Genomic DNA, 13,608 nt, shown 5'->3' with positions numbered 1-13,608 from the left:
ACAAAGCAGTGCCATGAAGTCCTCTGTCCCTAGGGAACAGAGGGAGAAGGAAAAAAAAAGGCTTGTTGATTAAAGCATTCTCAGCGGCTGAGAACATCACTAACTCTGACATGTTTTACTGTGAACTTCGAAAGGGTGGGAAGAATAACTGCACACCACCGTCTTCATTTGATTGTGTTGTTCAGAATGAATCCCCCTCTGATAAAATAATTCCTGATAAAAGGCATTCTAGCTTTCCAAAGCCATACACGCGAAGCAGACACAGTGGGGGTGTGTTGTAGTATCAGTGCTCTGTAAAAAATGCACAAATTAGTGGCTTATGGCTGCCTATATATTTTGATGACAGAAAGGTCTAAATGTTTTAAGCCAAACATGACCCATTTTAGGTTCTGAAAAAGAGAATCCCTCTTTCCCTGGCAGAGCAAAGAGACCAAACCCACTGTCTTTGTCCTGTTACCCATTCCATAGGGTCTCCAGACTAAAGACCTAACCGTAATTGAAAAGCAGAAATCCCATGGCAGGGAGGTTGGAACTAGATGATCTTTAAGGTCTCTTCCAACCCAAACCATTGTATAATTCTATGACTTGCTTATTGGTTTTTCATCTTCAGAAAATAAATTTTCTCACCTCTAGTTTAGGAAAATCCCAGCTGTAATGATGCTAACTGGGCAGATTCCAGATCACACTTGTTCCTGGCATGGTAGTGTTGACTTGATGGCAAAGCACCAGAAATTAATCTGGACCTTTCTCTCTGTGAAAGTGAAAGTGTGTTAGCCAGTTGTTTCAGCACACAGAGTAATGTGCCTTAGGATTGCACACAGCTAATCCTCTTTATACTTTGCTGACTGTAACCTGCTTAGTCTTACATGAAATGTATTCATCGTCTTTTCCTGAGCCTGATCCAAAGCCTGTTGAAGTCAGTGGAAAGAGTCCAGCTATTTTTTCGGTAGTTTTGGAGCTGACTGTATATGAACAGCTGGTCTAGCACTGAGTCTTCTAGTTGAAAGACAAGAAAAATAAGCAGCACCAAACCACACTGGACTCGGTGCTGTAATAAATATATAAATGAAAGTAACGTGAAACTTGTAAAACCAGACTGGACGAAACACTCTGAAACATGCTGCAGGGAGCAGTCTAGTGCTAGCAGGGGAATAAGTTAGCTCTTTAATGATTTCTTTTCCATAGCTCTTACTTTTCCACATATTCTGTAATGTAACAGTACTTTTTTCTCCTTGGGCAAATAGCTGCCAGACAGCAGCCCTGGAATGAGAACATATGTAGTGTTTGCTTTTATCTTACATTACAAAAGAAGTATGAATGCCTTGTGTTATTCCAAGTATAAAATTACAGGTGTCAAATCATTTGGTGCATTAAGTGCTGTGCCAGAAAAGTAATCCAGTAAAAATAGCTATGTCCTGTCAAAGCTGAGCAGTTAGTATTGTTATTACAGTTCCTTGCATGGCTCCAGCAGTGTAAGATGGCACAAAACAAGTGTAAGAGACCAGCAAGAGACTTACCTGGAATTGCCCAGAGCATAGAAAGACAGGAGGATGGAAACCAGGTAAACCTAAGGGCCCAAACTGAGAATCTGCCTGGTCTGTTTTGCAGTTGGTTTGAACTCTAAAAATGTGGTTAAACAAAAGCTGGTTAACATCTTAGGGGCTGATTTTTACCCAGAGATGCCAAAGAATTATAGCAAAGAGTGATTTGTGCTTGGTTCTGGGTAAGTATGTGGTTGACCCTCTGTCCTAAGTAATGTACCACATAAAAAGTAGAATAATATTTAGCTGGAAAGTTCAAGAAATTTTATCATCTCTATATTACAGGTGAGAGTGCAAAACAGGGATTAAGATGGTTTGGCTGGGTTAAACAGTCAGCATCTGTCTGTGGCAGAGGTCCCCTAAATGCTGTCAAGTGCTTTACAAACAAGGCCATCCCTACCAATTTGTGGCATAGTTGTGAACGAGAGTAGATGGGGAAGTTTGCTGTGGACCAGAACTAGAACAGGAGATACAAAACCGGGACATAGCAGAGCACAACATGAGGTTTTGGTATGTGAATTTCTCCTCACTAGAACTTGGAGAGCCACACACACTTTATGCAGCTTCTGGAAATTAAGTTAGTACTTTTATTGTCCAATCCACAAAACCTGGGTTTGAAGAAAATTTGTTTAGTAGGTTACGTCCCTAAGGGGGGCAGAAGAGTCACTGTATTCAATACTTTCTCCAGGTCTTCAGAGCTACAGTGAAACCTCAACAGAGATAGCCTGATTTGCTAAATTGGGTACACGCTGCTTCTGTCAGTATAGATGTTTGGAAGCTTATTAAAGGACATAGCAGCTGACAAGTGAATCTTTAATCCCTGTCAAATCCCTTAGTTTATGACCAGTGTAAAGCAGGTCATATAAAAAAGAAACTTTTGCTCCTCAATTCATGTGTGTTTCCAGATAAGATGTGTTTAATTTCATGGCGATAATCAGAACACATTTTACTTATAATTTTCGGGATTAATTTTGACTGCCTTAAAAAACATTCCCCAAACCCCTGCTCTCATCCTCTACTTCTTGAAAATCATGGAAGTGGTAATCGTTGTCCACACTGGTATTTTAAGTAAGTGGCACGAAGGGTGTGGCAGGCTGCATAGTATGCTGCTGAGCAGCAGGCCTAATCCCGGTGCTTAGAGGCTGCAGTTGTGTTAAAAGGTCAGGAACGTCAAGGACAGGTAGGCACCAAAACTTGCCTGTCCTGACAGAGATAGGAGTTAGGGGGGTAACAGTCACACGTGTTGATTTACAGGCAAACTTTTAATTTGGTTCCTCTCCTTCTTTGCAAACCACATGCTCTTGCTCAATGTAAATATCTCATGCTGCAGTGACTAGGTTCCTTTTTCATGCAAGTTTCGTTTCCATTAACCTGTGAAACGACTGTACCAAAAGCCAGAATCAGCTATGAAGGGTTTTTTTTTTAATTTCTGGGGAAAAAATCACTGCAGTAGGTCTGTCAGGCAGTAGATCAAAGGATGCATCTAGTGTACCTCGGTATGCTGTAACGTGAGCTATTTGTTCAATAGTTAGCTCTAGTTAACTAACATGACTATTCATTCTAAAATAAGCACTCTGGCAGTGTTTGCTCCCAGGCAAATACTTGTTCTGCTACAGTTCTTTCTCAGCTCAGCTGCCTCTGATCCCCTTTGCAAGTGCCGAAGTTGTTAGCCTTTGTAGTCATGAGAGTTAATTACCACTCATTTTGTTCACTTTTCTGCATGGCCAAAAGCTTTTATGTCCTTTACGTGATTCGGGAGTGGAAAGACTAGCCTGCGTGAAGCGACTGTTTCTTATGCAATGTATGATTAATAGTTGCCAAGATGTGGTCTGCCACATGCTACTGGCAGGTTGGTGGCTGTGCAGCTGCACTGCTAATTACATAGCTGGGCTGTTTAAGCACAGTGCATCTGATGGTGGAGATAGGCTCCCGGGCCCTGCAGGAGGTTGAGGTTAGGTAAACTGGGCCACCTGGGAAGTGGTGGCTAGATGTGGCATCTGGAGACAGATGGGATGGCTCTGCTGGGGATGAAGTCTGGAAATGTGGAGAGAACAGCTATGAGCCATGATACAAAGCAGTGAGTTGAGGAGCAGAGGAAGAAGTTAACAGCAGGCTAAAGCAATTCGTGTAGCAATCAGCTGTGTGCAGCATGGCCCTTCAGTATTGGACTGGACTTCCGTAGTGTTGGGATTGGTTGTGGTAGTAGGAGAGGAGCATATGTTACTGTTAGCTTTCATATCAGTCCAAGAAAACTAGGTTTATCTCCCAGCCCAAAAGCATTGTCCCCACAAAAATGAATATTCAAACACAGGGCACTTTAGTGGTTGTGGCCTGCAGTAGCAGGAAGCTCAGCAGAGACCTCATACTTTTAGCATCTCTAGTCTCTGGAGTTTTTTACTTGAATTACGTTTTTCCTTTTCAGCTAAACAAACCGTAGCGAAAAGCCTTTCACTGTGTGCTGAGATACTCTCAAGTGCTCTTGTTTCCAAGGGTGACTTTACAGGCACAGCAGTGCAGTCTCAGAACAGAGCTCTTACGTGTCTCAGTTACAGAATTACTTCCCATGCTGCCGACAGCTTGATTTGTGAAAGAAAAAAGAACAAAATAGCAAAACAAAACAGCCCACAGCCCATGCAGGAGAGAAAAACAGACTTGCTGTGCTATAGAGGAAGCGTCAAACACAAACATTTCAAAGGAGGAAAGCTTCTAGTCTTCATGTACATGACAAAAATCTTTTTACAAGCATAAGTCACATAACTGTAACTATTTTTAAGCTTTAAAAGTTTCCTGTTTAATACCTGTGGGAGAAGTCTGTGCAGCTAGCTGGAGGCCAATTTTAACCTTGAACCATTGAATTCTGTTTACCTGTGGTTTGGTACAGAGCTGGCCATTGTGGGTTTTTTCCTCCTTTGAAATAAGGGATATCTGGGAAACCTCTAGCACCACCCTCGCAAAGCAAAAAAGTCCATATGACTGACAGCGCACTAGACCTGTGTTACTTAGCTGCCAAGTGTTGCAAAGTAGCCAGATACTGAAAATGTTGCTAATCAAGCAGATGTCTGACTTAGAAATTCACCATTATGCCTTTATACTGAATAAGATAGTAAGTGATAGATACTAAGAGAACATTGAGTGCATGCATAATTCCAGAGCTGTTTCATTCAGATTTGAGACTAAGTAGTAGTTATAGAAAGAGAAGACTGAACTGAGATGTTCTGCTGTTGAACAGCAGACTTTTATTTGACTTTTATTTCTAAAGTCAAATCTTATGGCAATGCACTACAGGGCTCATGATTCATACCTCTTGTAGAGTGCTGAAGGGAGCTGTGTCTTGATCGGCAGCTTATAAAACCAGAATTTTGCTAATAAATGCATTCTTCAGAATTACAGCCCAGCAGATTCTTAAATGTGGAGTTCATGGCTTTGTCTTGAACCAGTAGTCTCCTATGATTACTGTGTGCTGTGTTTTCATGATAAGTGAGACAGCTTCCTCCTGGCCACTTAGTTATGTCACCATTAAATGGAGAAAAGGAATTGCAATGATCTAGTCTAAAAGGGGTAAAGCAAACATAAAAGCACTGCCATTTATGAAACAACTTGCTTTAAGCACATTCTCTAGTTAGTCTAACTCATCAGTCATCAAACATGTTTATTGTCTTCCTCCTCTGTCCTTCCCTGAGCTGTATTATAAAGTAGTGCTTTGACTGGAATTGGGAGTGTATTATGGGGGGCTGCTCCTGAGACTAGGCAGGGATAGGGATTTTGAATAGTGACTGATCCAAAGCATGGAGAGACCAGCAGAGCCCAGATTGCAAGAGCTGCTTGAGTCAAGTGTTGCTTCTTAAGGAGGGCTCTGAAAGGACATATCCAACCACGGATAAGCAATGCATTAGTCCAGCAACTTTCTTGATGCCTGTTCCCTATACTACCTCCCATCCCTGGAGTTGCCCCTGTTGCTTCCTCCTGATGCAGGCTTTGGTCCCAGACTGGGTATTTCTCTCTCTGTCAACTTCCTATTCTCAGTGCTAGGATTTTCTGTTTTAAATCCAGAATCTTGAGAGGAAAACAATATTCCCTGGTTATGAAATCAAATAAGTCAAATATACCTTTAAATAGCTGAATGTATTTCTGGCAAGAGAATCTGAGACTGCAGGCACAGATCAGAGCAAAGTGTGGCACATAGTGAGCATCCCCAGTTACCAAACTGAATGTGGCCACCCAAATGGTCATCTTTTAAAACTAAGTGGTACAGGTGAGCAGATGTATTTTGTTAAGAATTAAGAGAGACACAGAGGAATTGATTTTCCAGAAATACTAAACTAGGAGGCATTGCTTAGTTGCTCACAGTACATACTTTTTCCTAAAGTCAGACAAATGTGCCATTTTGAAGATGTACTTCTAGTATGAGCTAAGCTCAGGAATCTGCATTCACTAATAATTAAAGAACACGTCAGAAATGTTTTCTTCTCTTCACATGTCAGTATATGCATGTGTGTTCATTTATGTATCTGTGTGTATATCCCATTATTAAGAGTGAGCACTAAGTTTAGGCATCAGGGATGAAATGGATTGTAAAATTTCCATGCCATCTGCCCAAACAGCAGACTGGCTTTAAAAAGAATGCTCAGATGTGTATGAAAGCTAGACTGAATGATGATGATGAAGTCTCTGTGTGAGGGAAAGCACTCATTTCTCAACTGGCAAACTTTCTTGAAAATCAGAAATTTTTTCTATCTGATACACTGTCTTTCAAATTTGTGGTTCTAGTTTTCTGCTTTGTAGATGGAGCATGTAGATTGAGCAGAACAAAGTTAGTGGTATGACAAAATGTTTTGATATGTTGTTCTAATTCGAGAGAGGGTTTATCACCCCTCCATGGGAAAGAGCTGGTGGTCAGCATGGGCTGAGGCTGCAGCGACACCAGTTTTGGTGACAGAAGCTGTGTCAGTGGCTTTGTTCTTCCACAAGAACCATGGGACAAAAGCAGCACCAGGGGAAGTGTCAGGGTGGCAAATTTGTAGATGAAGGAATACAAATTTGATTACAGTATTGGCTATGCTATTGGTCAAGTTCAGCCAAATGCATTTACGTTGAGCAACATCCAGAGCCTGCTGGAGCCAGTGGGAGTTTTGCCATCAGCTTCCCTGAGGAGTAGGATTTTGCTCATTGTTTAAATTAGCCCTATCTTCATGGGAACATATGGAGCAAATGCAAAGGTTTTGAATTGAAGAAACCAGTAAGCAGCTTTATGCATTTACTTTGTTACACAGGTAAAAGCTGAGACAGCAAAACCCATCTGCTAGACCTTCAACACATCTCTGTGAAACCCATGGTGGAGTCAGAGCATTCTTTTCTATTTTATTTATGGCCCTGGCTGCCTGAATGAGTGCATCTGGAGCTCAGATGTCTGATGCCCTTATTGTAAATTAGATAACTTGAAAAACTGCACTTAGTGTCAGATCTTTGCTGTGGAAATGCCAGGCTCCATAGTTGAGGTGCTTTTGTGTGTGCATGTGTTTTTTTATGTTTAAAAGGCTCTTAAAGTTTATGCATAAACACTGTTCTCCCCTCTTTTTTTTTTTTTTCCCCTCCCTCTTTTGTTACAGACTGTGGACTAACATTGAATATTCAGGGAAAGCTCCCCTGGGAGATTAGGGACATGGACAGATTTTAAACAGAGACTTAATGCATGGACACGAAAGGACAAACATTCTAGTGGGAATACTAATGCAAATTCCCTCTTTGGGGTTAAAATGCATTAAACAGCTGCTTGCATGCTAAAAATTCTTTTAAAATCAATGAAGACCAGAAATTATAAAATTTATAAATCATGCTCAGTGAGAATAAAAGTATTTCACTGACCCTTTTGTTATAAATCATACAACTATGTACCAGTGCTAGAAAGAAGCACATCTATGAATCCCTTTCTGCAGGGCTCAGAATCCCAGATCCCACTGAAACTTATTTCAAGCTGGATTTGTCTGTATCCTTCCTGGAGGGCTATGGGAACTGAGACTTAGCAGCAGTAGGAATTAGATGCCTTGGCATGAGTAAACTGCTGTTACCATCAGTTACTGTGATTACACTGTTGTGGAAGATAACCTGTTGCTGTTTTTAAATAAATCAACACTAAAAGAAATTGAGTGAAGCCGTTGCACAAAGAAGCAGTAACAATACATATATTTGGGCCTGCTATGCAGCAACTAAACTCAAGTGGAGTCCAACTGTAAAAACTGGCAACCTGGGTGGGTCAGCATCTGAAACTGGGTTGAATAACAGCAACGTGGCAATATCAAAGCTGCAGTGTGGCTTTAATTGCCACACGGTGGGTATTTATCATATATCTTTGTGTGTACTTAAGAATAAATGCAATTAAAAAATATTTTATTTCTGAAATAAATATATTGCCTTACCATTGCTGTAGATTTGCCTTGTGGGTCCTTCAGCCTGACTCCACATCACTGCTGAGACCTGGTCTCTGAAATGGAAACAAGTGTTATTTGCAGGATAGAAGTGCAGCAACATATTTTTAATACTTAGATCATTTAAGTTCCCATTGTGGACCACATTTTATTACCTGTGCATTTTATATGACCCACTGCCTCTGTTGCCACATGCTGTGGTAATCGCTAAAAAGCTGCCACTAAATTGAGGCCTTTTGTTTTAGATGCTGCATGCTTGCAGCTTCTGGAAGCATTTGACAGCTTTGAACTCTGTATTTCTTAAGTTCCATCTTAGCAAAAGAACAAGTCTGCAGTGTGGAGCGCTGCAGCTCAGTGCTCTGCAGCCTGCAGCTTTTCATTGCTGCCTGCCTTCTGACTGTCCCCATAGCTCTTTCTTTTGGCTCCTCTTTGCGTTCTACCAGTTCAGACATTTCTTCCCAACCTCACAGCTTTTTCTGGTCTGCCACTCCTAATTGTACTTTTTAAACCATTCCTTGGAGACATCTTCTCTGCACTAAAAGTTGTTCCCTAGCTTATTCTGCAAGCCATCTTTGAGGGTTGGGTTAGGTGTATGTATCCTGCTTGCCACTAGGAAGGCAGCGGTAAGAAATAGGAAGAACTGCAGCTGCTGTTTGTGGGAGATATAATTTTGGATTTTTTCAGAATGAGGTGGCTTCTCTAACCTTAGTCTTGCTCTCAGTAATGTGTGTGGTGTAACCACACACAACAGTTTGTGTTTTGGTTGTTAAAGAGGACAATTTCCTGTGAGAACTCAACTGCTATTGACATAAATGGCAAAACTTCATGATGTCTGCACTCATACATGGCCATTGAAGCTAATGGGCCAGCGAGTCAGACCCCTCTCCACAGGCTAGTCCTTGCTGAAATTAATACTCTGTGAGCCCCTGGGATGGTGCCTCTGGCGTTAACCAGGGTGCTTTTGCATACCCCTGCTTTTCACCCCTAAAATGCACAGATGCCTCTTAAACTAGTGCCACTTTTTTTGTGCCTACTTCTGCCATACTTGTCTGTTTCTCAGAAATGCTTAGAGAAGACAAAATGCTAAAGGGAGAGCATTTTTCCCACCTTGTGATAGGTACTTCTCCACAGAAAGTGGGATGCACTGTGAAGCTGCCTTGAGTTCTGCTGCTGCCACGCCGCTGGGGCCGCTCCCCCGTCTGTTATGTGCTACATAGCGATGGATTAAAAGGTGAAGAAACCCCAAAACGCAGGACTGGAGAGTGAAATGAAGCCACTTTCCTTGGTGTTCTTCCATCCCAAAGGGAAGGTGAATAATGCTTACGTGTGCGTCCAGAAGGTGGCACCGGCAACCCGAGCCTGCCGGCAGCTCTTCCCTTATCCAGGCTCAGCCAGGCGGGCAGCGCCGCCCCGGCTGGAAACACCCTCGCTAATCCGAGGTCTCAGCCTCCTTAAAGGCTCTCAGCCCTTTAAGCCTGTAACCAAGCCTGTGCTCTCATTGCCTGGCTCCCGGCCTCTGAGCCCACGGGTGACTGGCGTGGGGGGTGACCAATAATCACCGGTGTGATTGGGATCTTGGGACTTGAATAAGCAGCTAAATCCTGGGAGCAGCAGAAGCTCTAAGCAGCAGGATTTTTGCCTCCTTATTACAAGATTAGTTTTGCTGTTGAAGTGGAGAAAAGCCTGTCTGAAGACACCATTCAGGGTTGGTTTTTTTAAAGGATGTCTTGCAACATGTGCTGTGTGGGCACTGCCACTCTGTTAGTAGATGTGCATGTATTGATGCAAGCAGTTATTACTGGCAAGCATTTCTCAGGTGTCATGATTCCGGATACTAGAAGAAGAGACACTGCTTTATCTTCTCTGTTTTGGGAAAACCTCTATGGATGTGGAAGGTAGACCTGGAGGAGGATTTTTGCAGTGTGACTTTCAGCCAAAGCCTGGGGTGAGGGGACACCTTGGGGCTGGAGGGCCCTCAGCTGAGGACCCCTGGGCAGTGAAACCATTTTGCTGCAAAGGAGAGTAAATAAAACTTTCAAGCACATTTAAGGAGTCAGACGAGTTAGGCTTTTCTGCAAGAGCAATTCTGGCTGTTACATTTGCCTTTCTTGAGATGGAAGATAGCTTTCTTAATTTAGGCAATGGTTTTCCAACCTCAGAAACCACAGGGATCCATGTGAAATTTTGGAGATATCTTGCTCTCTGTGTTGGCCAGTCTATCCCCATTTTCTCTTACTAGCCTTATTGCTCTTGGTTACAAAAAGAATAAACAGCATATTTTCCCCCCTCTTTTCTTTACCCCATCTCACCTCAGCAGGAGCCAAAACCAGGTTCCTGTGCCTACTATGCAGAGCCAACTGCTGTGGTAGGAAGGGGAAGACAGGCACCAGGCCAGCTACCGGCTGTGGCGCTGGTGGCAGTCCTCATCCTCCAGCCGCTGCCCTCCATTCCCTCTGTGGCAACCGTTCAGTCCTGAACAGTTAACAGGCAGGAGCAGATACTTGAGGGAAAGCAGTGGTCTGCCTACTGATCATGTTCGTCACTTTTGCAAAAAAAAAACCAACCAACAAAACAACATCCAAAATAACCCCCAAACTTCCAAAGCTCTGCTCTGTGCTTGTTCTTAGGCGCTGTTGGTTTTCATCTTGTGGCATGAAATTGAAAAGCTGCATTGAATAAACTCCTGGTATCTGGGCACAGTGTGTTACTGTGTGCCTTCAGTTTAGCAGTGTCCTGAAAGGACCCTTTTTCTTTATAGCTATACACTAAGTAACTAGAAGTAATGGTTTTAAAATACAGATAATTAAGTCCATTTAAATTTTAAAAAGGTTTTACCATGAAGGAGGAAACCGGTAGGTTGAAAATAAGGAGTGGAGCAGTTGACTTTGTACTGGAACAGCTTGCTTTTTCCCAGGTGCTTATCTTCTGTTTATGGCTCTTGGCATTGTGCATATGCAGAAAGGCAGAACATGCAGCTGGACAAGAGGGCTGCATACAGAGAGAACATTTTTGACCTTACAGCAGCTTCAGATGTTGCTTCTTATTTCTAGCCATGTCCTTTGTTACTTACATAGTTCCCTTTCTAGACATAATTAGGGGCTGAGCCTCTTTTTTTTGTTTGTTTGTTTTTTGTTTTTTTGTTTGTTTTTTTAATGTTGTTGGTTTATACCACTTCTGATAGATTCTTTATCACCTGCTCCCTGCAAAGCAAACTACAGGGCTGCTTCTCTTCTGTAGCAGCTGTGCTGGAGGACTGCTGATGAGGAACAAAATGGGAGCTACTGAGCAATAATTTGAAGGCTGGCTATTAAAAAGAAAAAAGCCAGCTAATTAGAGCTTAGAGGAAGAGGCAACACTTTGTGCAGAAACACCAGAAGGTAGGCTCTCCAAATCCCATACACTCCCCGTAAATAGCTATAATTAACCCCACAGTATTCAATTTATTAATTAAAATTTAATTAATATTTTCTGTCCTTGACAATCATCTTAGAGGCCGTCAGGAAAACATAGTGGCAGCTGGGTTTCCATAGAGCAGTAGGGACATTCAAGAGGGCAGAGGCACAGAAAACTCATCTCAGTTTATAGGTCATACCTGTGATAAAACAGAGTTGAAACTGGTCACTGGATTTCTGGGAAAGGAGGGAATGCTGGGAGACAGTGCAAGTCTCAGTATTCTCCTGGTCACTTCCAGATGTCAATCTACAAATGCAGCACTCACCTGGTGATCTGAAATTGTGAGAGAAAGGAATAGTGGAAAATGTACATCACTTACTTGACCACACCAACTGAGGACTACTGTACAACACCGTGTTTCACTTGGTATTGATGTTCTGCTTGATGCTTTGTCTGAGATACCTCTCCTGAGCTTCATGGACTGCACCAAAGTAGAACAGCAATTGCTTAAAAATGCTGTGTCTGTACTAGTAGCTCGGTGCACTGCTGTTCTTCTCTGGGGATGAGTGTCCTGGTCATTCATACCACCTGTGTCAGTATGGCAGGCACCCATCAGTGTCTTGAGTGTCCTTCTGGAACAAATCTGTTGGTATCCCCAAGGGGAAATGTGAGTGTCATCAACTGAGTAAACTACTCCAGGGTTTGCTCCAAACAGATAGGATGGATTTGGAAGACGCCAAATGTGTTTCCTTTAGCAAGGGCAGTGCTTCATCATTATTCAAGGTTGGGCAATAGCATCGTTTGTGCTCACCAATTCTTTTCCTAGAGGAAGAAAAAAATTTTTTTTTCTGGCATTATAATGTGTTTGACACAGCACTGCTCGGCTGACCTGCAACATGCACCTGTTAGTACTCTTCATAGTTTGAACTGAAAAAAACCACCCAGCCCATGAGCCCATGACTACTAGCTACAGGGTCACGAGAAGAGGCGTGAGCTGAGCACTGTCAGCATGGCTGCAGCCAGCCCACTCAGTAGGGACCAAACTCTTAACAGTGTGGTCATGAGCCATCCTGCCAAAACTGGCCTGTGGGCAAGGGTCTGCAGCACAGGCCTGGTGAGAATGGCCATGGAGTAAAGAAAGTCTTTGTTTCCCATTTAACAGACAGAGGGGTGCACACTGACTCAGCAAGAGAAACCAGATCTCCCAGGTCACAGGGGAAAAGCTTTCGGTACAGAACTGTTAAAAGCAAGTGGTAGAGGAGGTGGGACACAAGTAGTATCATCACCAACTTCTTGTCTTTGCTCGTCTGGATGAACCATGAGAGGTTAGGCAGGTTTTTGAACCTAGTGGTTCAAGCCCTTCTGTTAGGGAAGTGGCATGCCATCTCTCAATCCTAGGGAGGCCAGACACCAAGCTGTTCAGTGCAGTGCTGAGCACACCCAGAAGCAGAACTGAAGTTTGCCAGTGAACATCACCATTAGAAAAGCAATTTGGGGTCTCTTTGGCTTCCAGACTTCAGTGCATAACTGCAACTTGAGGACCATCACAGACTGTGCTCTTATGGTCTCTCCTATGGTCACAGGAAATCAGCCTCAGGCCCATCAGTCTGTGAGTCAGATCTCCCATCAGATGTGTGCTCCCAGGTATGGCAGTGGGGGCTGGAATGAACAAACCCTCTACCTTTGTGTGAAAAGAAGTGCCTTTGAGGCCCTGCAAAAATGCCCATGCAGGGCTGTCCCCATTCTGCCAGCAGCAAGGCCAGAAGGCTGGAGATGAAAATACCATTGCTATTGCAGTGGTTCTGTTGGCAGCAGGCTGGGACATCTGATAGGGTAACACTGAGTCACAGCAGCATATGTAATCTTGTGTTGCCACACGTGATGAAGCAGGCCCAATCCATTGTTATACTGTTGGTAATTCCAGATACATTTCAGCAGAACTGAGGGAGAAGGAGATAGATGCTGCAGCCTTCATCCTGAAATGGAGGTCCAAAAGAGCACAGTAATTGTTGAATAATGACTGCAACTTTTGCTTGACTCGGCATGCATCATTTCCTCTTTCTTTCTTTTAAATAATTGTAACTGAATTTTTAGAAAAATATTTCTTGCACCTCTCAAAAATTTATCAACTTCTCTGACTTCTACAAAAAGAGTAGGGGGGAAAAAACAAACCCCAGGCAACTCACTGCTAAGTTTCGGATTTGACATGCAGAACAACAAATTCATCCAAAATGAGTTTTGCTTTACTGTTA

At 42.9% G+C, this 13,608-nt stretch overlaps 3 protein-coding genes across 6 annotated transcripts in view; 2 read left to right on the top strand and 1 right to left on the bottom strand.

Annotated features, from left to right (window-relative positions):
* BLVRA (biliverdin reductase A) overlaps nt 1-9,197 on the bottom strand; it is a 55,710-nt gene extending 46,513 nt beyond the window's left edge. For 2 of the 4 annotated variants that reach the window (XM_050330341.1, XM_050330348.1), the window contains exons 1-3: nt 9,071-9,197; nt 7,955-8,019; nt 628-751 (exon numbers count right to left, since the gene is read on the bottom strand). Coding sequence is in view for 1 of the 4 variants with exons in the window: in XM_050330354.1 (XP_050186311.1) it covers nt 7,955-7,957 (3 nt within the window). In the remaining 3 variants the exon portion in view is untranslated. Of the gene's footprint in view, nt 1-627; nt 752-7,954; nt 8,020-9,070 lie in introns of those variants that run through there. The other 2 variants (XM_050330363.1, XM_050330354.1) reach the window with 2 other exon arrangements.
* EGFR (epidermal growth factor receptor) overlaps nt 1-13,608 on the top strand; it is a 1,326,436-nt gene that overhangs the window by 385,001 nt on the left and 927,827 nt on the right. The window lies entirely within an intron of this gene.
* LOC126647900 (cytochrome c oxidase assembly factor 1 homolog) overlaps nt 1-13,608 on the top strand; it is a 51,681-nt gene that overhangs the window by 10,348 nt on the left and 27,725 nt on the right. The window lies entirely within an intron of this gene.

The sequence above is a fragment of the Myiozetetes cayanensis genome, unplaced genomic scaffold (assembly GCF_022539395.1).
Source record: "Myiozetetes cayanensis isolate MyiCay16 unplaced genomic scaffold, myiCay2020 scf1, whole genome shotgun sequence".
Classification (NCBI taxonomy): domain Eukaryota; kingdom Metazoa; phylum Chordata; class Aves; order Passeriformes; family Tyrannidae; genus Myiozetetes; species Myiozetetes cayanensis.
This window is presented reverse-complemented; position numbering and strand designations above follow the sequence as displayed.